The sequence below is a fragment of the Seriola aureovittata genome, chromosome 23 (assembly GCF_021018895.1).
Source record: "Seriola aureovittata isolate HTS-2021-v1 ecotype China chromosome 23, ASM2101889v1, whole genome shotgun sequence".
NCBI classification, from domain to species: domain Eukaryota; kingdom Metazoa; phylum Chordata; class Actinopteri; order Carangiformes; family Carangidae; genus Seriola; species Seriola aureovittata.
This window is the reverse complement of record NC_079386.1, coordinates 12,988,131-13,016,079: the sequence shown is the minus strand read 5'-3', so window position 1 is coordinate 13,016,079 and position 27,949 is coordinate 12,988,131. Positions and strand designations below refer to the sequence as shown.

The 27,949-nt window shown below is 41.3% G+C and overlaps 1 protein-coding gene across 1 annotated transcript; it reads left to right on the top strand.

Moving 5' to 3' along the window:
* Positions 1-5,004: 5,004 nt before the first annotated feature.
* Positions 5,005-27,272, top strand: slc7a8a (solute carrier family 7 member 8a). The gene is made up of 11 exons (XM_056369364.1): positions 5,005-5,816; positions 12,042-12,246; positions 15,150-15,301; positions 21,218-21,343; positions 22,198-22,351; positions 22,833-22,956; positions 23,180-23,283; positions 23,611-23,707; positions 23,829-23,978; positions 24,429-24,606; positions 25,155-27,272. The coding sequence occupies exons 1-11, from the start codon at positions 5,681-5,683 to the stop codon at positions 25,310-25,312; spliced, it is 1,584 nt and encodes a 527-aa protein (XP_056225339.1). The 5' UTR covers positions 5,005-5,680; the 3' UTR covers positions 25,313-27,272.
* Positions 27,273-27,949: the final 677 nt, after the last annotated feature.

Below are 27,949 nucleotides of genomic sequence, written 5' to 3'. Positions count from 1 at the left end.
AAAACAACTCTACATTTCCTGTGTAGGTTTATCAGAGAGGAGTCCAGTATCTTGTCGAAAAGGAGATGGCTGCATTCTCCTCTTTGTATTCGAGGCATTTATTGAATCAGCTCATCAGACTAATGTTTCCGGCACCGTGACACCTACAGCATCAGTGAATTTAATTGAACAGCAGACGTGTTTCAGTGATATAGCATTATATTAGATGAGAGGATCGATTCCACTCTTCGTATGTGTTCGGTAAATGTATGGCTACTGCCAGCAACCACTTAGCTTAGCTTAGCAGAAAGACCAGGAACGGGGGGATAAAGAGAGAGACTGTCCAAAAAGTAACAAAATCCACCTACCAGCACATGTGAATCTCAGTGATTAACATGTTCATATCTTGTATCCTGTAATAAAACTGTACGAACGTCAGACGATGCCAGATGATTTCTTGGCCAGGAGGACTGTCCCACAGATGACCATGTGTTTTCTTATTTTTCATTAAATCTCTTTATACGCAAATTTGCGCTAGATACCTTAATCAATCTCTCTTAGTAAGTCTGTCTTTGAGATGCATTCTCACCCAAAGCCTGAGGACACAAGTCTGACACACCAGTGATTACTGTTGGAGACCTGCGTCTCCCGGCGGTCTGCCTGCCTGGCACCACGGCCATTACCTCCATGTTTGCATGTTATTGTTCCAATTTTCCAGCCACTGAGCAGCAAACAACCTGAAACAGCAGGGTTACTTATTAACAGCCTTATCTGGAGGATCTCCATGCCTTTCACTACCCGATCTGTCACCTGCCAGCCAGTTTGTGTGTATGTGTGTGCATGGACATATGTGATGTGTGTGTGTGTGTGTGTGTGTGTGCATATGTTAGAGAAGATTACGTCAGTCTCCATGTGATGGAAAGGTGGAGTGTGTGCGTGATATGTGAGGACCTGAAGAAAGGATGCAGACGTGTATGTGGTAATTAAAACTGCTTTTTGGTAACATAAGCCCAGTTAAGGTGATTTAAACATTTAATCAAACATTAATTTAAACACATCGTTCGTCTGTGGTGCTGAGAAAATCACACATCCTCAACTGAGAGAGAGAGTACAGGTATTGTTTGTGTCCCATGCACACATCCTTCACACACAGCTACGTCAAGGTGTGAGCCGCCATCAGAGTAAAGGCCCAGGGTCGGCTTTACCACGGTGATAAACTCCCTGTTACAGCTGACTCAGGACATGCTGTCAAAGTTCAAACTGCACTGCCACTCCTCCACATCTCCTCTGAAAACACTTGTCTTCCTTTTCTCCTCCAACATTTGTATTTCTTAGAATTTTCCCACAGACCATTAATCCCAACTCATCAAGACTCGGTGGTAAATGCCACCAAATATGCGGCTGTGCTTTGAGCTCCAGGCTAATGCCAGCCTGCTGATATGCTCCCAATGACAATGCTAACACGCTGATGTTTAGCAGGTTTAGTTATCTTAATGTTCACCATCTTACTTTATTGTGTTAGCAGACTAACATTTGCAGATTAGCACCAAACACAATGCGAAGTACAGCGGAGGCTAAATGGAGTGTCATCAGCTTTGCAGGTATTTAGTCATAAACCAAAGCACTGGACACATTTTGACCTGATGATGGCGCTAGCTGGAAAGTCAGGGGATCATGAGAGGTGGATGAAAAACACCCTCACATTAAAGCAGGAAGGTCAGCGCTGTCAGTTCTCCTTTTTAAATCTTCTGACTGTCTGGTATACACAGTATACATTAAGATGACTCATGTCTTGGCTCTGTCCTCCGTGTCCACCTCTCTCTCTCTCTCTGCACCCTGGTCTTCGTCAGAGTTTCCAGGGTTTTAGCACGCACCCTCAAGCCTTATCTTTTTGCTCAAACGGTCCAGCAAGCTGATGAAACATGCACACATACCCGTCCAATGAAACACAAGCCATTTATTGATGCGAATACCTGTGAACTCTGCAAATACTGACCTCTCCTTTAAGCTGCTAAGTGCTAACGGGCCACATGATGAGTAAAGTCAGTGGAATATTTCTGAGCTGAGGGGCTGGAGATACATATTGTCTTTCTAATTAGAGCTCTGTGAGTATCGTTACCAGCATGTTAGTGTGACATTCAGTAGCATTTCACAGCCTGTTGAAAAGGAAGGAGCCAGATAGAAAAATTGAAGATCGCTGCCATCAAACTGGGCTCATAGAAATTATGTTAAAGTTTTGTTGAATGTCAGTTTGATCAATCAGAAAGATATCGCTAGGGGTGTTGGGCTGGGACTGTAGCTCATTTCTTGAGAGTTTGTTGAGAGTTTTAGTTGTGTTTGACTGAATAAATGAAATGTGTTGGGGGAATTTGGACTTACCGCCTCAGTATTTCTGAAATCCTTCCTCTGTCTTGTGCCTAATCACATCATTTCCTCACCTAATCCCACCTTTCTCCAACTCAAATAAAAGTGATGCGGTCCATTTCCCCAAACGTATTACCTGTCATTATTTTATCAAAGCTCTTTATCCTGCTGTAATTGGACAGCAAACAATCTGATCTAATCAAGCAAACAATGCCGAATGAATGGAGAAGATGATCAGGCATGTCTTCCAACTCTGTAACCAAAACTATCAATACCATCAGAACCAAAACAATACGGGTCATTATGTTTGATCACAATGTCCACCTGTAAGGATACTGATCAACAGAGAATGGTGAAAATTTCCTGACACTAGATCAAAAGAGGACAACATCCATTTCCATCCCTTTGTGACATTTGAGTTAAAACTACTGTGTGTATGACTGTGTGATATTCTGTGATAACTGGATATAGCTTGTTCTTAACAGGGAAATACAGTGGTTGAAGGCCAATACTGAAACCATGCCATTACATTTTATAGTGTCAGTGACTTCATAAATATATAAAAATGCATTAACATCACATTTTCTTTTAGAATTTGTTTTGTTTTTTAATTTCTAACTTTAATTTCTTACACCTTAATCCTACATCCCTGCACATCATCATCATCATCAGGATGAAATAATGAAGTAAATAAAGATGTCAGCCTTGAATGATGCCACGATGATGGTTTACAGTGGTCGGCAGTTTTGACCGTCACATCAACAACACCACAACATGGTCATTCTTGTTGACCTACTAAAAATGCTCCGGATAGGTGCTGTACATCAGGAAAAAAAGTCAACAAACTGGTCCACTGACCTATTTCCTAATGGTGATGCATGTGAACTGTGAGTGAGCGGTATCACCACAGTGTGTTCCCTTTCTTGCTTCACTAAGTAAGTACGTTTAGAGTATTTTTTGACACTGCAGAGCCAAATGTTTCAGATCCACTCTGCATAGAGACACAGACAGGAATCTGGGTCAGAGGTAGCAGAGGTACAGCTCAGAGCAGAGCAGCATTTTAGTGTAGTCAGAATATATGCTGAGGTGATTCAGGTGACCTTGTTGTTCTGTCCACTCAGCAGAGAAACACTGGTTTGCCCAGTTTTGCAGAGATTAGTAGCTGTGTGTTATGTAACTCCTGCCTTTTTTGTTCTGCACTGGCAATCATGAGTCAACAGTTGTTCAGGAAGTGCGAGGGTCTCTCAGGTGAATCTAAGGTTTCCTGTAAAATCAAAGGACATGCTAATAAAGCAAAATATGTTAGACATTAACTGAAAGACTGTCTGCAAGCATCTTTCCTGCAGGAGTGTCCTTGGGCAAGGACACTGAATCCCAAACAGCTCCGGGGACGCTGCAGTCCAGTAGTGTTCGGAGCATAAAAACAAACTTCTAATGGTTATTTCAGAAGTGCATTGGATGGACTTTCAGTTCTTCGACCTTTAAAGAGACATGATCTTGTTATGCACAACAACAATATTCAGTAAAACGGAAGACTAAAAAAAAGCATCAATGCTCAGATGGAAAGAAGCATTTGCAAAATTAGTGTTAAACCAAAGTGTGCAAGACATGCGTATGAAGAAAAAGTCATTATTGCAAGTGTTGATACAGTAGATACATTAATTCTATGGTTTTACTGTAATAAAGTCAAACAACTATACTGAAAACTGCAATTCATATCTTGGCATCTTAACAAATGTGTCATCAAGAGGAAATAGCTTTTCCTCTTTGACAAAGTGTAGAAAGATGTTTTGACGAGCTATTTAAGGAAGTCAGAGGGGGATTTGCACCTACAAACGCATCATATCACATCGTTTCTGAGTGTAACAAGCATCTGTTTTGGCTTGTGCTCCATGTCACAGCACGGACAGTAGGCCCCAAAAAACATCTGCACGCACATCGGGGAGATAGTGAAGGACATAATAGGTAGGGAGCTGGGAGCAAACATTTGCATTCAGACAATGTTGGAGAATGGCGAGGTCATGAAACCAGACAGAGGACTCTCTCGTTCTCACACTGAAATGGCAGAAATGTTCTCTGTGCTGTTTTCATGATGTGGCGGGGAAACATTATCTTTCAAATCTTTATTAAACACTCAATTTTTTTGTTGTTGTCTTAGTGTAGGGACTTGGTCATAAATAGCCGGATTAGGAAATAACAACCTGCTACTACAGCAGCCACGCTTCTGACAACACTGTATAGAGAGTCTGGTTTCTCTGTCCTGTGCAGTGTGAGCACCCATATACAGGATGGAAACACACCAGCGCTCCTGCAGCATGCACAGCGAGGAGTGAGATGCATGAAGGGGCTAAATTTAGACTCTGGCTTCTGCTGCATGTTGGTGAATAATAAGTATGAATGAGTGAGAGTGAGTGTCTGCGCTGGAGAGAATAGACTGTGACAGTGAGGAAGTGGTCGAGACATAAGAAAGAAAGGCGGAGGCAGCGCGCTTGTAACCTAAACGTGTGTGTGGAAGGTCCACAGCGAAGAGGCAGGAGTGAATTTAAAATAACAGCTGATGGTTGGGGAGAAGAAGAAGAAAAAAAAACACAGATGGGAGGGTCCTGGAGAGGCTGAAAGAGGAAAAACAAGCCCATTGTCGGAGTAGGTGGGTGGGGGTGGGGGTTGGGGGGCAGAAAAGGAGGCGGCGCTACTGTACTCATATGAAGGAGAACGAAATGTGTATTTACTCAAATGCAACCTCTCCAGTTCAAGCTGAACACAGGTTGGATGTTTATGAGGCTGAACTGAGCGACTTTACAAGACTTTTTTTTTTTTTTTCTTTAACCGGAGCAGCTTGTGGTCTCGCACGCAGAGGATGCTTTTGTCTCTTCAGCTCACACCTGGAACAAGGAAACAGTGACGGCTTGTTGTTGTTATTATTGTTGTTTATATGAGCCTCATTGCTCACACAAGAATCAAAGTGAAGGACAAAGTTATCTCCTTTTTTTTTTTTTTTTTATGACATTGAAGGAATGCCATTGGAGTACGCGCTTTGGACCTGATGTGCGTGTAGACTGTGACCTGTAGCAACACCTGTGACACAAGAGACAGCGTGGTTTTGGCGGCTGCGCTCAGACTTTGAAGAAGCGATACTGGTCGCGCGGTGAAGGAAGGACACACAGGTCGCTGACTTTCCTCATCAGATAAAGTGCGGCACGTTTCAGCGAACGCGCAAAGGAAGACATTTGAGGCGCAGAGGCGAGACGAAGCGCACGGGCGGCGTCAGGTGCTTGCGAGGTGGTAGAGAAGGTAAAGAAAGGTAACCGATCCCGTCGAGCCAAGTCCAGCCATCACAATGACGGACGGTCCGAGACAACGAAGCAGCACAGCGGGCTCTGCCAAGGATGCTGCCGGTGAGAAGGAGTCCGGAGGAGGAGGAGTTGCGCTCAAGAAAGAAATCGGGCTTGTGAGCGCCTGTGGTATTATTGTAGGTAAGTGACCGTCACCGCAACTATACTAGACATGGTAACTGACATATGGTGCGAGGGGGTTGTCCAATTAACCTCACAACAGTTCAGCTTTCCCCCGCGCGTTAGTGCTTGCAGTTTAACAGCAGATGTGTGCGTCTGAGAAAGCATGGAAAGTGTGTTTGAGTGTGAGAGAAACAAAGAGAGACAGAGGGGTGAATAACAAATAAGGTGGAAAACACAGACTGTATTCAGGAGGGTACAAAAGCTGCACTAGGATCAGATTCCACCATTCAATAAAGGAGGTACAGTGAGGTCTAAAAGTCTGACACCCCTTTGACTTTTGGACCCCACTGTATATAAAGTTTAGGAGGCATATGTGTGTGTGTGTGTGTGTGTGTGGGGGGGGGGGGGGGGGGGTATTTTAGCACAGTAAGTGATATGTGATACTCAGACAGTATAGTTGATCCAAAGTGAACATGTGCTCACTCACACACACACACAGTCCTAAAGGCATATGCTTTCCCAAACTGGACTCGCTCTCACATGTGATGGCGACCTAAAAGGGTACACACTGGTGTGTTTGTAATTGAAACTCTGCAACTCATGGCAAAATGAAGTCAGGTGTTGCATCATGTCTCATGGCCCTTTACTGCTGTGGCTAATCAGCAAAGCTTTCATCATTTCTCTGTAACCCTGGCCAGTGCTGATGATGTCGTCACACTCACTCATCTCTGATGCTCGAGAGGATTTTGCCCATTCAGAGAAATTTGTAGGCTCACATGACTTAGCCTACTTGGACACAGTGAGATGGCAGGCTGGCATATTCTTATTAAAAATGAACACAGCACAGGTTTTGGTGACTTGGACAGAGAAATACAACTTTGAAGAGGCACTAAAGTCTGATAAAATTGTAGGAAATCTAGGAGCCAGTGTTTGTGTAGTTTGAAGCCAGGACATCTTGGCATCAACTGAGACCATTATTTCTCTAATCTGTCCCCTGAAAGCCTCTCAGCTTTGTGCTATTATACTAAAACTAAAGTACCAGCATTAATAGCTTGAGTAACCCTTTAATTGCATTTTAGAAGAGGCCACATGGCCCACCGAAGATCAATTTGTCTGCTTTTTTATCAAGGTAGAACAAAGTTTTCGGACTCTTTTCATATCCTGAGGCAACACAATAGTTTAAACTGATTGGTTCACATAGATATGGTCCATCCTAACTTTCTTAAAGTGGAGATACTGATGTTCACCAGGCAGCACGTGCTCACCGTTTGACCCGCATCTGCATAATTGTGATGTTTCATCAGTAGAATGAATTTATTTGCCAACTATGCTGGTGTACATGTAGACGTCATATACAATTCCAGCTCAACCTAAAACACCTAAAAACTACATCATACGTATATACTATGATATAAACTATTCGGTTAAAGGAGCTATTTGTAAGTTTTGCTATTGCTACATAGCTAGCGTCTATGTCATAATAGGGGTAAAAGGCAATACAGTGGCAGGCCAGTCAATACAGACAACAAGCAAGTAGAAATAAACGCCATCAGAACATACAGGGATGAAATATGGCACAAGTTGTGTCTGAGGAGTGTGTGGTCTTCGTGTTGACCTTGACAGGATGGAGAGAAGGGAGGGGATGACTCATTCATGCTTGTGTTTCCACGGTAACGGGAGGAGAGAAGCGTGTGTGTGTGTGTATGTGTGTGTGAACATGGGAATTCCCAAGAGGTTTTGCTGCAAGAGAGGGAGGAGAAAGACTAGGAAAAAGGAGGTCAGGAAAGAGACAGGAAGAGATGAAGAACAACCTTGTCACTAAAAATGTTGTTGAGACGACCTTGTTACTGCTCAGTTTATAACTTACTCCCTAAATCCCTGAGGTAGCTTTGGAAAGGCACTGCTGTAAGGAGCACAGAACCCAATTTGCACACATTTGTGTTCATGTTTTTACACCTTTCCAGAGTGATAATCGTGTTTCTGATGTGATTGCAAATCCTGACGGATCCTGCTTAGGCAAAAGATCCGTGTGCACGCTGCCAACATCTCTTCTCTTCAGCCCCACCCTTCAGCGTATCTTTGCACCGACATTTAGATCATCTAATCATTTAATTTATCACCCTCCAATCATCCACTTAAGAAACAGGCTGGCAGCATTGAGCCACATATGCCATCTTAGGCTTTTATGGCCGTCCAGAGTTCAGCGTAGTCACCAGACTCGTAATGGCCGGGGCTTTCGTCCTTGACCAAGTCATTCATTCATGCTCATTCAGCTCACATTGTCATGTGCGGGAGAGACGTGAGCTCAGGTGACTCGTCTGATCCTTTCACTGAGAACATGCCCCGCTGGGTTTCCATGAAAAGGGCCAAGCACACGAGTACATCAAACAGTTTTATGGCCTATTGTACAGTAAAGGCATTTATCAGCCACCCACCCACCCACTCTCTCTCACACACACACACACACACACACACACACACACACACACACACACACACACACACACACATATATAAATCCAAAAAACATGCAAAGCCAGGAATTGGAATTAGCTGTGAACTTTTGGCCACGTGGAAGAAAGCCCCGCCCTGATAATGCTGTTTTATTAGCTTGCCTGGCTTAGCGAAGTCTGAGCTGGACTCCAGTCTGTGTGCTTTGTAATAGAATTGCTGCATCGACTCTAATCCACATCGCTTTGATTAAATATCTAGTTTCAATTTTACCCTCTTGTCTTGTAAAATTGAATCGCGCTGCAGAGTCTAAATCCTTAATTGACAGAAATATAGATGAACCACGGTGAGATCCCAAAAAAAACAGGGTGACCACTAGTTTGTCTTCATATCTAATTGATCTAATTACTTTTATTACAACATTAGCCTTAGTGGTTCTGTCTCCTGTAAATTGCTTCAGTTTAATAATAGCTCACATGCATGGACACAGGCCTGCAGGGTCTGAGGGCCAAGCAGCAGGTTGCCTCGGCTTGGTGGCTGTTTGAACAGGGATTTAACGCTGGGAGGAAAAGCAAGAACTAATCTTACAGGGCTTTATAAAGGCTGATTAGTGTTATATCATAATGCTGCACAAACACATACACACTTGTTAATATGCATAGCCTGCTGTTAGTGCGAGTGGTGTTTGGCTGAGAGGTGGAATTCAATCATGTGCCATGGAGAGGCTCAATCAAGTAACACAACGGCTCATTTCTCTCTTTGGTTCCTGCATGTTTGGACTCCACTTAAGATAATCTTTGCAGGTTTAGCCTTTTCTTTAGCTTCATGAAATGTGTCTCCATGTATTCAGTTTCTGCAGCAAGTTTTCTAAGAAGAAATGTTCCAATGTGCCAATAATTGTTCATTTCAAACAGTAAAATCACAATATATGATCATACACTTTTTCATTTTCTCTATTCAGAGAAAGGAGTTACCTGCCCAAGATACTGCAGGTAACAATAATAATAAGTAGAGTTGAAGGAATCAGCTGTTAAATTGAAACTGATCAGCATCTGTTTTGATAATCAGTTAATCCTTTTTCTTTCTTTCTTTTATGTGACAATAAACTAATCGTTTTTGTGTGTTAGACAGTTTTAGACTGATTAAAGCAATTATAGCAAGCATTTTTAGACAAATGATTAGAACAAAAAAAACAAAGTAAGAACGTAAATAATATCATTAAATCACGATTAAAAGTCCTAATACAAAAAATATCATAAAAGATCACATCTTTCATCAACCTAGGAGCTGTCTAAGACCATCAAAATGAAGTCTGAAGTGGAGCCTCTGCCTGTTGCTGTCAGATGACATCAAACAATGTCCAAGAGGAACAGAAATGTGCTCAGAGAGCATGTCTTAGACCAAGCCTCTTCCTTTATGAGACAACAATTCAATAACGGTGCAGGATATCAAAGTATCCTGTGGTAAAAGAGGCTGAGTCCTGCAGCCAGTTGTACAAACAAGGAGATTTAGCTCAGAAATGTGAGAAAGAGACATGTACAAAGAGATACAACAGCTCCTAGTTTTTATACTCTGCTTCTTTAAGTTGATACGTCTAAGATCAGGGTCAAGAGACAGCCAGTGGTCTAGCAACAGCGCATTAAAAAGAAAAAAAAAAAAAAAAGATGTTCCCTCTTGGCCTGGTTGGAGACAAAAGGATGTAAAAACGATTGCGAGAACAGGAAACAGCAAGATTCCACGAGTCAGCATTAGTCTCTCAGTGGTGTGTGATGATGCACATGACACAAACACACAACATGCAAGCGTGCACATTTGCGAGTCTGCAACAGAGAAAAGTGCTTAGTCAGTGCACGGCTATTTTTTATTTCCTCGATGTCAAAGGTCACGCACCGAGGACCCCTTTTTACCTTTTACCTGCAATCGGAGTTACATAAGCGAGCGGCTGCCCTCGCCGCTCGCTCACATGATGCATGTGGATTCCGTTAATGTTGAACTAATTTGCATGTCCTCATGCTTCAGTTGAGCATCAGGGTTTGGCAAATGTTCAGATTTTAGTTTGGATTAAACTGATCTGAGAAAGCAGACACAGTTTTTTTTTTTTTTTTTTTGCAGACTGACAACTTTGAACCTCTTTAGCCATTTCCTCAAAGGACTGCTTATCGAGAACATGGGTAGTGTGTTGTTATTTGATTAATCTGATCATTTTGTTTAATCTATAGGTCTAGTCTATAGTAGTTTCCAGCCCTTTTGTCTTGTAGATCATTGAAATGAAGTTGTGTCTACCAGCTGCAAGTCATACACTGTGGACAAATGCAGATCAAACTCATCTAGTAGCTTATGATCTGCACACACCCAATCGCTGCACTTCATTTAACTCTCATGGCAGAATGTGACTTTATCATTCATACCTTTGACTTTTGTACTGTGAAGTGCCACTCGGCCTGTTACGATTCAAAACCTTCAACCTTTAGCCCTCATGCCTTTTTAATGGCCGCACATCCGGCTGAATCTGATTGGAGGCTCCTGACCTCTGACCGCGGCTTTGTCAGAGAAGTGAATCTTTTCATCTTGGACCGGAGCCCAATGATGCGTCCCGCCATCTTTCAGCTCCTGTGTAAACTGCCTGGCACGCTGATGCTCATTGAATATGTCAGGGCGTCCACCTCTCATCCCGCCTCCCTCTTTGCACTCTTTCAACCCGCTCTCTCTCTTGCTCCATCTCCTCTCAACTCTGCGCCTAGTCAGCAGATTACAGGTTCCCGCTTTCCCTGCTTCATCACCGCTCAAACTGTGCTCACTCTCTCATTTGTCTCTCACACTCTGTGCTCTCTCTCTCTCTCTGTCTCTCTTTGTACACATGACCTCATTCTTTTTCCTGTTCAGTTTGTCTTTTTCCTGTTCATTTCATCTGACTGACCACATCGCGTGCAGTCGAATTTACCCAGCAACCCGCAACAAGTGAACAGTTACATCAGTCGGCTGTTTTTACCATATTAAATACTATCATAGACAATTTTGAAAGTATGACACTAACACAAACTTAAAGAACCGTTCCAGTGTATTTGTTTTAGCTCATTAACTACAAATCATTTATACATTACTGGTTCATTCGCTTCAAAATCATATGGAAATTCAATCAGCAGACTCCCTCAATGTATCTTCATCTGTACATGAACAGAAATGCTGCTGTTGAAAATGACAGTTTGTGGTTTCAGGGGTTAGAGGTGTTAACAGTCTTGTTCAGTGAGTCTTGTCTCAGTGGGGTTTTACCAGGTTCGGCACAGTTACCTGAAACCTGTGAACACCTCACAGAAATGAGATACAAACATTTAACCTGTGAGATTAAGAGTTTGTCTGCAGGTGCATTTTTTCTTTACTTTGGCTGTTCGCCTCCGTTTCCAGTCTTTGAGAGTGGTAACGATTTTCTTATCTCTCATGAAAAAACAAACAAAACATATTTGTTATTTGTTTTAGTTGTTTCCATGTAGCACTGTTGGTGATGCAGTTTAAGTATTGATTGAAGTGCAAAGTCTGTTGGCTGATTTGAATATTGTACACAAAAATGCCTTCAAAATTTTTAAAACACATAAGTTAATGATTCGTTGAAAACATGCAAAAACCTCTGATATTTTCCTTTAAATGGAACAGTCTTCTTGGTACTCGTCAGCCATCGCTGACCCCATACAACACATTGTCGGCCTGGGTTTTGCTTCCCATGACGACTAAACTGGTCTTGATCAGTTTGTACTGAAACCTAACGCCTCTCCGTCCTCTGTCCCTTTCTTCCCCCAGGTAACATTATCGGCTCAGGTATCTTCGTCAGTCCGAAGGGAGTGATGGAGAACGCCAGCTCCGTGGGCGTGGCCCTGATCGTCTGGATCATCACTGGCGTCATCACTGCCATCGGAGCGCTGTGCTACGCGGAGCTGGGCGTCACCATCCCCAAGTCGGGAGGAGACTACTCCTACGTCAAGGACATCTTCGGGGGGCTGGCCGGGTGAGCAGACACTGCACATTCATGAAGACTTTCAGTCAGACAATGAAAAGGGACGTTCAACTGTAGTTTGATATGACACTTGAAGGTGTGGCCTTCGGAGTCAGTAATCATGATACATCAGGGGAGGCTGCGCTATACCAATAACAATTTGATTTAAAAAAGACTTGATTAAACATGTACAATAAGCAGGAAAAACAGGATTTCTTTTGGTTGATTTTTTTGTTTGTGTAGACTCTGAGTTCAGTAAGGTTTGATAACCCCCACCTCACCGTGCCCAGAAGTATTGTCTATTAAGTATATGACCCAGTTTTCGAGAAGATGGGGCCTCTCAAGCAAATGAAGTTAATTTGACAGGGATTTAGGTGAGCATACCGACATGTCTAGATTCCTCTCTTTATCCTGGTGGATGAGCTTTCCAATATAGGTCAGACATCTTGATCCAAAGCAGGGGGTCTTTAGCTTGTAGTCAAGTACAGAAATTAAAAAGTAAAAAAGATATTAAGACTCAAACTTAGTCATTGTACACATGCCCGCAGACAAAAGAAGAATCATAAACAGACTCAGAGATTTGGAAATGTCACGCTGCTGTGGGCGTGTTAACTTATTTTAAAATTCTTTCAACAGTCAGCCGCCTTCCATTCATCCATAAATGGTTAGGTTTAAGGTAACGCAGCTTACAGTAAATGCTTGGGAACCACGCTAAGTTAATTTCCTAGTAAAACAATATTGTTTGTTAGCGTAGATTTCACACACACTGTGCCTTTGCCCAGACTGTAAACACAGATTAGACCATTGTTTTTTTAACTATCAAAAGGTTGCATATTATCAGGCTGCTTTGGGAAAGGAATTCAAGCAGACAAAACAGCCAATGATTGTTTTTGTCCCTTTGTACAGCAGCTATCAATACACATCAATGAAGTTTTACCTCCAGAGACTTTGTAGTTCATTGCTTCAGATGCTCGGTTTGAAGTGTTGGGGCCACACCGTTTCCCTGTGCCCTCTGTCTAGGATAAATATACTGTGTTCAAGGGGCGTTTGTTTTTTGTTGTCCTGAGCTGCTTTTATCCCTATGTGTGTGTATGTGTGTGTGTGTGTGTGTGTGTGTGTAGGTGGGCGGGTGAGGGGTGGGGGTTGGCGGTGGGGGGTTGCAGTTGTGTTTGCATGTGCGCATAAGTCAATAACGGCAGTGGCGGAAATACTTACATCACCTTGTCGCAGCTGGATGAAGGCGGGCTCGTAGAAAAGAGGAAGCGCTCGTAAAGTTGTACGCTCAGAGACGACTTGATTGGACTGTGTTTAAAGTACAAAGGGCTCTTTGTTATGTCAGACTTATGAGGGTTGTGTTACACGCCTAAAGTGCAGTATAGAGACTATACTATACTAATATCTCCTTTGTGTCCTCCTGTATTAATTCTATGTCCCGTTATTCATATGTGTCTACGAGTGGAGGAAGACATTCGGGTCCTTTACTCAAATAAAACTAGTAGAAGGGAAACCAATATTTGCTGGTTTTCAGACAAAATAAACTATTTGAATATGCGGATTTAGCAAAAATAGTTGTTATTTAAAGCCCTAAAAAGTTGTAATACCACTAAATCCTTTGTTAGTCCCCCATTTGAATGACTAAAAGAGTATTTAAGTACAATTAGAGAGGAATTATTAGTCATATGTAATGAAGTGTTACAAGTAAAAGTATGTATTATGCAGAGGGCCTCCTGATCAGTGTGTTATCAGTTATTGATACATTCACCTGCAAGATGCATTTTAATGTTGTAGTTGGTCCAAAGTTGTTTCTACTTTAAACTACTATACTAGGACTTTTAGTTAGTTTAATACATAATTGTTTAGAGTTGATTATATTTTTAACATTTAAAAATTGTATATGCAGAACAAAAGTAGATTTTACTTTTAAAAAAATGAAGCGGAGTTAAAAATAAAACGTTGCACAAAATGTAAAACAAACAAGAAACACACACATACACACACACACACACACACACATTCCAGCGAGACACAATCCCGTTAACGCAGTCAGGTGTAATGATCCCTCCATAAGCTTTCGGAGAATTTCATGGAAATACCGCACGTCTGGTCTCTCCTGCTACACTCGGCTAAACCCCAGCTCCCCACCCCGCTCTCCTACATGTCATCTCACATCTGTACAACCCCCTCCGCTCCCATTAATGTTCCTACCTTGTATAGATATTCAGGTTAGTGTTGGTATCCTGCTTTTATCCATCATACATCAGTGTGAGCTTTTTTTGGCAGATAATACCATTAACTGACTTTTCCTTCCCTGATGTTCCTCCGTGACTGTAGCTACTTCAACAGACCGTCACAGTTTGACAGGCTGAGTGACTCACCTCGGTTAAACCAGCTGCCAAACGTAAATTTTATTAGTCTGGTTGTTCACCGCTGCTCGGTTCTAAACACTGTTTGACTGCGCTGAATTTTAACATTAACAATATTCAATTTACTGTGGTATAAAACAGAAGAAAGGCAGCAAGTCCTCCTCATACTGAGAGGCTGGAAAAATGAATAAATGACTCAAATGATAATTTCATTATCAGCAATAAATATAATGTTAATTGTTTTATTAAATAAATTACACATGTCTTTTATAGCCAAATGACCGTGGATTGTAATAGAGCCAATAGAGGCCAAGCATAGCGAGAAAGAGGATATACATTTTCTCAACCAAAAATAACCTGCTTTGAATGGGAATCTGTAAATGGAAGGATGTATATGTGGTGTATGTACCTCTGTGATGTGTTTCCTCCTGTTTATTCTCACCTGTTAGTGCTCCTACACACTGTATTTGATCCCAACACCCCGCTGTTTCTCACATGCCTCTGTGTTTGTAACCGCGCCCCAACCCCCCTCCCCTTCCTTTTTTGTTCCAGGTTCCTGCGTCTGTGGATCGCCGTGCTGGTCATCTACCCGACCAATCAGGCTGTGATCGCGCTGACGTTCTCCAACTACGTCCTGCAGCCTCTCTTCCCCACCTGCTTCCCCCCGGAGAACGGCCTGCGTCTGCTGGCTGCCGTCTGCCTCTGTGAGTAGCACGTCAGGTCTCACATTTGTGACGCTGTCATTTTTTATTTTTTCCTTATGTGATTTTGTCCTCAATGAAACCTGCAAGGTTAAACGTCTTAACACAGGGTAACACAGAGTCCCTGCTATGTACAAAACGGTGTGAAAAATTTAACCCTTTTTTATTTGCTTCAGCTGTATTTCTGTGAAGGGACATGCCCAACATGCTTTGACAACAATCTCAACTCACTGTGCTCAAACATGACAGTTCTGCCTGGTAGAGGTAGAAAAATGAAATAGAGAGGAAGGCACATTTAAGGAATAGTCTGACACTGACAGCTTTTTCACAGGTTGCATATACGTCTGTAAATTGAGAGCAGCGCAACCAACAAGTGATGCTCCCTTCTCAGATTGTTTCATTCAAATAGTTTTAGAGGCTTGATTAATAAAGTAGCAAATATTGTAAAAAAAAAAAAGTCTGAAACAAGCTGACCCCTCAGATTTATCCTGTAATCCCTTGCAGAAGAAGAAGATGTCATTTGATTAATGCAAACTGCAAAATGTCAATACTGCACACATCAATAAAATGTTCACTGACAACATATTTCACAAAATATCCAATTATCTGCTAAGAGCAACTACAGCAATATTAAACATTTTTTATGGCTATGTTTAACGGCGCTATCTGTAAGTCTTGCTAATTGCTACATAGCATTACGTAGCATTAACAGCTGTTTATATAGCAGCCTTGAAGAAATGTTGTGAGTTCAGTTTCAAACTTGCTACTTACTACTACGCCAAGGGTTGTCTCCAGCGGTGGAAAGCAACACCAATGTTAACTCTTGTCTCTATCACATCTTTCCTTCAACTGAAGTCCGCATGCTAACCAGCTAGCCACAGCCCGTCTCGTCACTTTCCTATAGCGACTCAATGCGGCCTCCAACCTGCCCTGAAGACGCAGCTCTGCTCAGAGAGATAGATAGATAGAGAGATACTTTATTTATCCCTTAGGGGAAATTCATGTAGAGGCTTGTATTATAACTTGTTCTCTTAGCTGAAGCTCTAGTCAAACAACAATCACTAACACCAGCTCCCGGCGAGAAACCACATTTGGGCGGCAGAAAAAACGTACAAAATAGCCCCTTTAGACAAATTTGGCCCTAGTGTGATGTAAAGGGTTGCACTTGGAAATGGATCATCATGTATGATAAACGTTTTACAATTTATAGACACTTTCTTCATCAGTGGTACATTTCCCTGGTGAACTAAATAAAAGCTGTGACTTCTCACTGACTCAGTTTTGATTATGCGGAGATAAAGGAGCAGGGACAGACTGAACGGACCAGTGGAGGGACATAACGTTCTCTGAGTGTGCTTGTTGAGACACAGGTTCAGAAGGTGAAAAACTGCCAATAAATCTAGGACTACACTATAAAATAAATAAATAAAAACAAATGGGAATCAATGTAATTCAGCAGAAGTAATTAGTGCACAAATGCTGACACAGTTAAAGCCAGGGCTGCTGGACAAAATGTAAAGGTAGCGTAGATCCTGCACAGTGCAGTGTGTGACAGTACGTTTCACATTAAAGCAAACTTTCCTCTCTGTTGGTTGTAGTTACATGATCAAATATGTCTATAATACACAAGTTATTTAAAGCAGTTTGGCTGAATTATGGTTTGATTTATCCAGTTTAGGTCCCATTCTCCTACCAGTATTTCCCCTTTCTCTCCGAATCTCTCCTGTCTCTTATCTACCTCTCTGTCAGAGGTCGTCCAAAAGGAGGGGAGAATAAAAGAGGTAGCAGAGCAGCTAGAGGACAGTAGCAGTGAGTAGTGAATGCGTGAAGACAAATAGGTGGATGTGTTTGGCGCTGACATGCCAGCGGTCGATTTCGAATCCTTCTACAAAGTTCACACTTGCTGGTCAAATACTGCAGGCAGCCTTCAGACGGAGAGAGAGAGACAGGGGTGGACGCAGAAGAAGACTATGTTTATTGTCCGTGTGTGTTATGAAGCAATCCTTGTGGGCTGATTACAAAACACGACTGTCCTCTGTTAAAATCCTAATCCCACATGTCAAGTAAACATCCCACTGTTCCATAATCGCCGGTTACTGTGGGAGCTGCGGTCTCACCTCGCCCCTGCAACTGCATCAGTGCAAATATTTGTTTACTCATCTCTTTGACGTCACTTAAATGTTTTTTTTTTTTGTTTGACGGGAGAAGGAAAACAACTATGTCCTTTTTTTTTTTTTTGCTTCCAAAAAACTTTGCTCTGAGCTCAACTGAAAACTGTTTTTTCAATTTTTCCTCCAACAGCAGGTGAGTGGTCAGGGTCAAATACAGAAAAACAGGAGCTGGTTGAACTGGAGAAACTGGAGCTGTTATGTCCAAATATCTGCAATTCAGCGTGTCACTGGGTTTGTGTTTGGCTTCTTCGGTAGAAAGGTGGAATCTCGTAGTCGCGGCTGTATTTAAATATTTCTTCTCCTTCAAACTGATCACCAAAGGGTTTTGTTTTCTTTTTTTTTTTTTCCTGGAGCTGGGAAGCACGGGGGAACATCCTGAGACACGCTGTTCACTGGCAGATGGGCTCAGTCGGCCGCTCTGTTCAGCCTGACAATGTGAAAACCTCGCTGTCGAAAAGCAGTGCGCAATAATACACATTTGTACTCAGTGAACCAAGAGATCCACTACTTCTGCCAAAAGAGTTGTGTTTTCAGTTTCACATGTCTGTTTGTTAGTCATCAGGAACTCTCAAAAACTGTTAAACAGATCTCATGTGTCGCCTGAATCATAATTCAGTCAGTGTTTTGGCAACAAGGAAAAATGGAAAAAAACGAAATGTCAAAACACAGCAGCAACTCTTTTCAGACTTCTCCAACAAATTTGGTAAAGTTTGGATGAAGGTCTGTTTAGGTGGAGTGGTAGAATGGATGAGGTCTACTCTGATAAATATTAGCTTAAGCAAGGAATTTAGAAAAACAACAGCGGCTGTTTTCAGGCCTCTCCAACAAACCAAACAAATTTGGTAAAATTAAGAAGAAATTTACAGGAGTAAGTTTAAAATAACATCAAAATATTATATTCAAACTTGCAGAAATCTTGTTTAGGGGATAACTACTTTGATCGCTATTTGTTAAAGGGGAATAGAAACAGTTCATATAAAACATGAAGTGCTTCATAAATTTACATCATAAGTTTTCATCAAAAAAAGTGGATGCCTTGTTTCTTTTGCACTTCTTTTCTTGTTTTGTTTTGGGTTTTTTTATATGTCATGCCGGCTAACAGCCTGAAAACCTCCTTGGCAGAGCTAATAATGAACTTTCAGGACAGTAAACCTTGGCAGAGCTCTGTGCTCTCTGAATACTTTTTTAGTGTTTTCGTTTTAATTACAGACACTGACCTACATTCACCTGTGTTTCTTGTCCCACTTCCATGAGTGCCTTGAGGCAAAATGTGCTCAGTTCTGACAGGAACTGCTAGCAGTCGTTTCATTGCCAAACTCTGGGTTGTTTTTAGCGAAACTGGTTTTGATTGGCTGAGCCAGCGGAGTGATGTAGCTTCTGTCTTTAGTCAGCTGAACAGATGTTGTCAGGCAGCTTTCAGCCAAAAAAAAAAAAAGAAACTTGAGTATTTTTGTAGAAATTTTATCCTTGTTTTGCAGTTGTTGTTTTTCAGGTGAAAAGTGTGTGAGAGGTTGGCTGTTTCCCCTCAACGCTGATGTCATCCTTGTTGTTTATAGGGCCATGATGAGTGTGTGTGTATCTGCTTGTGTGATTAGACATTTATGTGAAGTCTTAAATTTAAATTTAGCCCTTGCTGAATATTGTATAATAGTTTGCAGGATATAACCACATACTTATTTACCCACAAATCCATCCATAACAGGATTGAGTGACAGTCAAACCAGATGCCTCCAGCCGCGGACCGGTTCGCTCATTTCAATCAGCGGGGGGAAAAGCTTTTTCAAGGGGTACCGTTTCAAAATAAAATGCGGCGGGATTCTCCCTGGGGTCCGACTCTTCCTACAGATGCCAGAGTGCGAGGTCATAACTCTTGTCATGTTTTCCAGGTGGCTTGTAGTTAACTCAAGTTTCCACACACACACACACACATATATAAATGCATAACACATTTTGTATACTCAGCTTACAGACAGCTGAGCGGCCCCACAGCTCAATGATTCGGAGACTGTGTCTGCAGGTGTTTAATCGAATCCCGCTGATCTACAAAGAAGACTAGGAGGGGACGTGTGTGTTGTTACTGTAATGCAGTATGGTGGCAATAAGATCATCTGGTTCCTAAAACAACGCTGTTTACTGGTGGTTGAGTTAAGAGGTTTAAGATGTATTTAGTGGACCAGTCAGGGGTAGTTTATTATGTCTGTGTGTATACAGTACACAAATCAAGTCATAAGCTGAATTGTGTGTGTTTCATTTCCATTTTTTTTGTGGGTGGGAGTAGCAGCTACAGGTCTCCCGCTCACCACAACTGTTGCACATGCAGTTTAAGCCCTAACTTTCCCCGCCTTTAGACACACGCTCACTTACCTAATGGGAAACCTGAAAAACGTCTCAGCATAGGCAAATGAGCTCAGTCTGCAAACCACACTCTCCATCTGCAGTATGTTCATATCAGTGCAGAGGCATGCATGTCTGTTCATGTGCATCTGCCTTTGTTCCCTGCAGTGGCAGCTCAGCCCAGAGTTATTTAATGTGATGAACTTAATCCCACAGAGTCAACAGGCCTATTATTTAATGGCACCCTATTGGCCTGAACCCACTGGCCTGTTGTACCCAGCAGTACAGATCAAATCCATTATCTTTGTCTGTGTTAGCTCAGCCTCGAGTTGGAGTCAGTTGAACGGTATTTCCAAAAAGTTTTCCAAATCAACAAACCTAGTAAATGATTTTAAAAAATGGCAGGTTGAAAAAAAAATTTAAAAACCCAAAAGCTCTTACCCAAAATATATTGAATGTATCTGTCACTTCAATATATATGAATGGGGACAATGTACAATTGCATCTTAAAATCATTTTAAAAAACAGAATTAAAACATGCAAAAATAAAAACTGAGTGTAATATTTGTTATTTGGATAAAAAAAAAAAAATTTCAGTTGCATGAATGGGATTATTATAATTTCTTAAAATCACAGAAGGTAGAAAAAACCATTTGAATCACTGAAGCATGTGTGGATATGAAAGACTTGCAGTACTTCAAAAGAAAAAGACAAGTGCTGCAGAAGTGGAGGAGATAACGGCTGAAGTTCAATGTGATGATGCAGCAACAAAGTCTAAGGTCGCTGCTGCGTTTATGACACGTCACATACGTTCAAGTATGCAGCTTTTAATCTTTCTCCATTTAAATGACCTGAGATCAGTTCACGTACTAAGGTTATTGGCTTTATCAGTGACAATAACCACTTTCACAACTTCTTTTCTTGAGCAATTTTACGAGTACTGCTACTACAAACAATCCAGTGACAGTTTTTTTTTTTTACAACACCAATTAAATACTGAACACATAAACCAGTAACTGCGTGTTGCACAGAATGTAGCTCAGTATGATTTTCTTCTACTAATTTCTCTCCATGACCTTCAACTCACAATCACGATCATTTCCCAACATCTCAGAACAGTCAGTCCAAAGTCATATTGTGCATTGAAGACATTATTCAAACCAGCGGAAATTTGATTTATTTAAAATTCTTGTGGAGATTCAGAAGTTTCCAAAGATATCAAGATTTCAGGCTGATGCGCAGAACGATGCACAAGATCTGTAGAATAAAACTGTCCGTGGAAAGGCTGCAAGCTGATAAAGAAAATATAAACGTGATAATGTCAGAACACAAAGGGAAAACCGGATTTTAAGGGGTTAAAAAAAGAAGAAAACCTAACCATGTGTTTTATTGTCTTTTGTGTGTGTCTGTTCAGTGCTGCTGACATGGGTGAACTGCTCCAGCGTGAGGTGGGCCACCAGGGTGCAGGACATCTTCACCGCCGGCAAACTGCTGGCCCTCGCCCTCATCATCGTCATGGGCATCGTGCAGATCTGCAAGGGTAAGCTGTCTAATGCCATCTGTGCATCCATGAATGCATATGTCCATAGTACATTCCACCGGGTGGGTCCGCTGTCTGCGCACAAATACACACACTCGCGGTCACTGGGGACATCTTCAGTCATGTGGGACAGTATAGACTCCCCCACGGACGCCATAGGGGTCAGTAAGTTGCTGGGGCCCTTTTGGTTAAAACTCACATTGCTAACATCAGCACGCCTGGGTGGGTTTGCAATTCAAACATGGCTGAGGGCCAGTTATTACAGGGGCCACAGAGACTAGGCCCCTGAAACAACAAAATGGGGATTTCTGTGTGTGTGTTTGAAGATAATGAAGAGTTCAGTGGCTGACTTGACGGGAGACTTTATGTCATATATGAGAGAGCAGAGTAGAAACACTTTCATTCTCTCTGAAGGGATTTAAGGAAAAATATAATGACAATTAAAAAAAAAAAAAAAAAAAAAAGATTTATAAAGATTAATGATGATTTAGACATTTACCCCAAACAGAGAATTTGATAGTGTCTCATAATTTCAGGGGATCACAGTGGAATCACCGTGTGGAAAGACACTGATTGCATCAGACAATGGTTTTCAGCTGGATTTCCTCACAGCAAGCCCAAACCTTTGTGAAAATCCGTCTGTTTACGCCCTCAGCAAAACGACATTCACAAAACCAGAGTGAAATTATCAGGAAGAGAAGTACTTAGTTAGGTCATGTCATTCAACTTTACATACAATAAACATTACAATAAAGGAGGGGGTTTTAATTGAAAGGAGTGTGAAAATATTTCCTGACTGCTGCACCAAACTAAACATTGTACCTCTTGTTTTGCATTATCTTCTCCACATGTAGGAGAGTACTACTGGTTGGAGCCAGCCAATGCCTTTGAGCCCTTCCAGGACTATGATGTGGGTTTGATAGCCTTAGCTTTTCTACAAGGTTCCTTCGCCTATGGAGGGTGGAACTTCCTCAACTACGTCACAGAGGAGCTGGTGGACCCCTATGTGTAAGACACTTTACTCTGCCTCTCACATATCTAGAAATATTGTGCCGTTGAGGTTAGAAAACAACCTTTCCGCAGCACTGAATGGGTCATTGCCATAGGAATATAGCTGATTTAAAAGCTGCTTGTAGCTATTTCAGTGATTAGCAGTCGCATACCAAGTAAGCTTCCCACTTTAATCCCTGTTCCTTCTTGTTAAAGCTCTCTGAAATTTATTCAATTTAGCATGAAAGAAACTCTCGCTATCATTCCTAATGTCTGGCCACTAACCTAGAGTGATGTCTCAGTGTATGAAAAGGTTTATTTTTTAATTTCCTTTGCATTTTCTGTCTATCTTTTTTTCTTTTTAACAATCTCACATTTTTAATAACCTTGGTATCCATTGATACACCTTCCCTAAGGTACCACTTTTAATTTCCTGCTTCAAATCCCCCGCTTCTCCCCACTGTCAACTAAATACTGTTTTTTTATTGTCTCCATGCAGGAACCTTCCCCGTGCCATCTTCATCTCCATCCCCCTCGTGACCTTCGTTTACGTCTTCGCCAACATCGCCTACGTCACGGCTATGAGCCCCAAAGAGCTGCTTGCCTCAAACGCTGTTGCCGTGGTGAGTGGGGTCTGATTGTGATGCAGGGTGGTCTCGTGACTTCATTCAAAACACACACCTTGATAGTAGAATAACTATGTCGCCCTCTAGTGGTCCCTCTTGGTGAATGAAAGCCAAATGCATAGTTGCATGATAACATATTAAAAACATGTTTAAATAAGCGGCTAACCTGTCTGTCTGCTTTACTCCCCTGTCCCTCCGTCTCATCCAACCTCCATCCCAGACATTCGGTGAGAAGCTGCTGGGAGTCATGGCGTGGATCATGCCCATTTCTGTGGCTCTCTCCACCTTCGGGGGAGTCAACGGTTCCCTCTTTACCTCTTCAAGGTTTGTTGGCTCATTAAAAACCTCCACCGCTGGGTCAAACCATCTCTGTATATTTTTTTTCACTCTTTAACTCACATGTAACATATTTATAATGTGAAGGCAGAGTTGTGTTATATAAATATGAAATAACCTTTAAACAGTAAACATGTTCTATATAATCATTTTATTCTACATTATCTTATGCACATAATTCCCCAAAGTTCAGTCTGGTTTATTTTTACCATCTAGTTTAGATGACTGACCCAGTCTATCTTTTTTTTTTCACTGGATCTACTGTAGATGCTTTAACTGAATGTTTTTTTCCCACTATGTCTCTGTCTTTTATAGATTGTTCTTTGCTGGAGCCAGAGAAGGCCACCTCCCCAGTCTGCTGGCCATGATTCATGTAAAGCGCTGTACTCCCATCCCTGCTCTGCTCTTCACTGTGAGTTGTGCTCTCACTATTACATTCCTCAACATTATCTCCTTCAGATGAGTCAGTTTCAGTCTCTTGAGATACTAGACCCAAAAGTAGCAAACCACAAACTATCCCTCTTTTCCCACAGTGCCTGTCCACTCTGCTTATGCTGTGCACCAGTGACATGTACACTCTCATCAACTACGTGGGCTTCATCAACTACCTCTTCTATGGAGTCACTGTCGCTGGGCAGATTGTCCTGCGCATCAAGCAGCCCAACATGCACCGGCCAATCAAGGTTCGTTTATGTGTTTAATGTGTTTTTGCCTCATTTTAGCTTCGTCCTTTGGCTTCTTAATTATATATTTGCACTTTACTTATGAATGCACAAGAGTGTGTTTTCAGAAGAGGTTGTATTAACGAGGCAGGGGTGAAAGCCACTGGAAAAAACAGCCAGTCTGCAGGGAGACACTGATAATGTGCAGTAATTCTGCTTTCAAGCAGCCAGACACTTGTTTTTTTTTTAAAGCTGTTCTCTAGTGGAGGGAAAGGTGTACTATCAGAGAGCTGAGAGTTGAGACTGCCATATCAGTGGTAAATGTAACAGCAGTGGAAACTGACAAGCTGTGTGAAGTGAAATTTAAAGGATTAATGCAGAAGTGTTCTTCAAAACTAACATGTATGTTAGATACCAAAGTAAACTTTGTACTTGACTGTGAAAATGTGCTTCCTTTGCTCCCTCCTCCAGGTCAGCCTGATATGGCCGGTCATTTACCTCATCTTCTGGGCCTTCTTGCTCATCTTCTCCCTTTACTCCGAACCCGTGGTGTGCGGCATCGGCCTGGCCATCATGCTGACTGGCGTCCCCGTCTATTTCCTGGGAGTCTATTGGGACAACAAGCCACAGTGTTTTGACACCTTCGTTAGTAAGTTAGCTTATCCTGGGTCAATTTTATTTTTACATTTTACAACTTTTTGAAATAAATGTATTTAAGTCAAGTTTACAGAACAGGTGGTTGGTTAGCCTAGCTTAGCAACGACTGAAAGCTGGAGCTAGCCTGGCTCTGGCTGGAGAAAAACACACTTTCTTGTGCCTCTAAAACTCTATAGTTTTAGAGGGAGTTATGCGGTGTAGCTGTTTTTGTTTTCAACCTAGCTAGGCTAACTGGTTACCCCTGCTTGGAGTCTGACCTAAGCTAGGCTAATCACCTGCTCACTCTAGCTCTGTCCTGAACGCACAGATATGAGAGTGATATTGCTCTTTTCATCTAACTCTTGGCAAGAAAATTAAACTGAAGATTTCAAAGTGTCACTAAAATGTCATTATGTTAGCCAAAGTAGCCAAAATGTTAACATTTGAATCCCAAAAATCACATATCCAAGTAGACAGAAACAAACCCGCACATACTGTTAATACATAATTTGAAAGCACATCACTGGCCCTGCCCTAAAACATTTTGTTATTTTCTTCCAGACAAGATGACGTATGTGGGCCAGAAGTTCTGTGTGGTGGTTTATCCTGCCGGAAGCGATAGCAGCAGCGGGAGTGGAGAGGAAGGAGAGGAAATGATGGAGGCCAGGTCTCCTCTGTCCAAGGAGGACGGAGACAACCACAAGTCAGCGGACTGCTAAAGTGCACGTCTTTATCACCCACCTTCCCCAAAAGTAAACAGGCATAAACAGACGCACATGTGGGCGCACACATACACAAAGACACATGCAAACATACATCACAGTTTGTAGTGGAATTACTGATCAACACTTGTGCCCCCACGTCTTGTCTTCAATATTTTTTTATTTGGTTTTCAGCATCGTATCAATCAATAATTTCTGTGCCAAATATAGGATGAGATGTTTAGAGTAACACGACCTCAAGCTTTTCTATCTGGGGTCCTTCAAAAGTGCAATAAAGAAAGGTTAACGCCTTTCAACTCCTCAGCACATGCGTAAAGATCTACATTTAACTATTCACTACTCTTCGTCATCATCATCCTCATCATCATCAACATCATCATCATCATCATCACCCTGCTTCTGATCATCCCCTCTCCCCCTCCACACACTCTCTGCACACTCCCACTGTAAGAGCGACATTTTTTTTAGTGTTTTTATATTATTATCAAAAGACTCTTACTGTACTGTGATGGCTACGCAAACCGTTTTTTTTTTGTTTTTTTTTTGATGCCACATTGTTAATTTTTGCTTTGTCATACATTCAACACCAAAGCTGTATTTTGATTGTCAAAGCAGAAAATCAGATTCAGATCAAGTCATTTCATGTTGTGAAGTACACTAAGTACTGTTGTTTTGTTTTTAAAGGTGACTGTGATTCCGAAATGTTTCTCTCATTTTTTTTTTTGTAATTGTGATAATTGTTTATATCATTTGCCTTTGTTGTTATTTTAGTTTTAATATGTTAATTTCAGTTTTGTTTGATATTCTTTTTTTTCTATTTGACATCATATTCATCTGGGCCTATTTTTTACTCTTGAAACTGCAAAGGTGTATACGTGAAAGATGATGTGTGATCTGTACTTTGTATCGGTTAATGTGCTGGTAAATGATGCACAGTTCTTGTTAATTGCCTTAATTAGAATATATTCTGTACTTGGGTGCCATTGTAGCTGTGTTGTTTTGACTGAGGCAGAGAGATAATTTACCCATTCAAATTGCAGGTGCAGCATAGACTTAGACAACTAGAAAGAATAAATAGGCAAGACATGATAGTTTTCACCACCACATTTGCATCGTTAATGTGCAAATCCCTACACCGACACATGTGAATGCCCGTGTGAAAACAGTTTAAAAAAGGCATTGATTGTCTTTCATGTTTTACAGCAAAAGTATTTTTGTAGCTTGACATCTAGTTGTGGTTAGATTTTTCTTTTTGCTTTATTTAGGGTGTAGAAAAGATAGTTTTACATTAAAAAAAACATTTTTTGATTCATATAATTCAATAGAAATTATTTTATAGTGCAATATTAGTACAGGCACCAGCAAAAACTGAACATGCACCACTGAATGAACCCATTCTGTGTTGTCTGGTTATAGGTTATAGTTTCTACACTTATGCTGTATGTTATAGTTACAACACTCCTTCATACATAAACATACATTATATACTTTCATGTCTTCAGTCTTTCTAAAAACCTAGTGTCTCAGGGCATCCCCACTGCCTTCTCCTTACATACACTGCCTAAAACCTCCAGACCATGAAAACTCAACAGATCTGAATTCATTGCTTCTTTGAAATCCAGTCTGTTCGTGATAAATGTCTGTACTGGTGCTTTTAGATATTTATTTCCTCAGGAGTCTCAATTTTACAACCAACCCCCCCCTCCCAAAAAAAAAAAAAAAAAATTCACAGAGGATGTCAGGTGTTGAACAATTCTGACAACGAAAGTACCATTAAAATCGGGCAAAGGTTGCTCTTATTAAACTCTAAGGGGAACAGGGTGTCTTGGATGTCTTTACAAGTACAATGATTGTGTGTTGTGCCTGTACAGTTGTTGTGTATTTACAGTATGCACAGATGTCATGACAGTCTGTATTTTGTCTCTTAGTAAATAAAAACCACTGACTAATGTTTGAATTTGTAATTCAGGGCCTCATTTATATAAAAAACGCTCCCTGTCTTTATCCCATTGTTCGATCATTTGAAATAAGTTGATTAAATTCTTTTTACATTCAGTGCTTTCTATAATGAGAAGACATTTTAACAGACTTATTTTACTTTTTTTTTATCAAGACCCTTACTGTACATAAATGAGGCCTGAAAATGTTTCCACCTCAGAATTCAAATGCTGCAACTTTGCGTCATATGGCATCACAAGTTCAATCAAATCCTGTACGATGCATCGCTTAAAATCTCAAGGAAGCTCAACAGTGCTGATATTTCTGACTCATGTCTTAACTTCCTTGCTGCTCAAGGTTTCCTTATGAGCTGCAACCTCCACCTCCTGCTTTAATTCAGACCAAAAAAGGCCTTCAAAGCAGAGGAAATATAGTTTCCTATGTTGGTGATCTAAGTCATCCTTATCTTGGCAATACATCATCGCATTACAATACACCGCCTGGTGAGGATGTTCATTCTCAATCATTTTGTGTGTAATTTAAGTTTGCCTTTTGCAGTCTACCTACCATACTGAGAGCCATTTTCACTGATATCTCTCAAACTTGTGTCTATTTTTGTGTGTAAAAATGTAAATGTACATATTGGTGGTGTGTGTGTGGCAAGAATAAAAAATATACATAAATGAAAAAGACTTT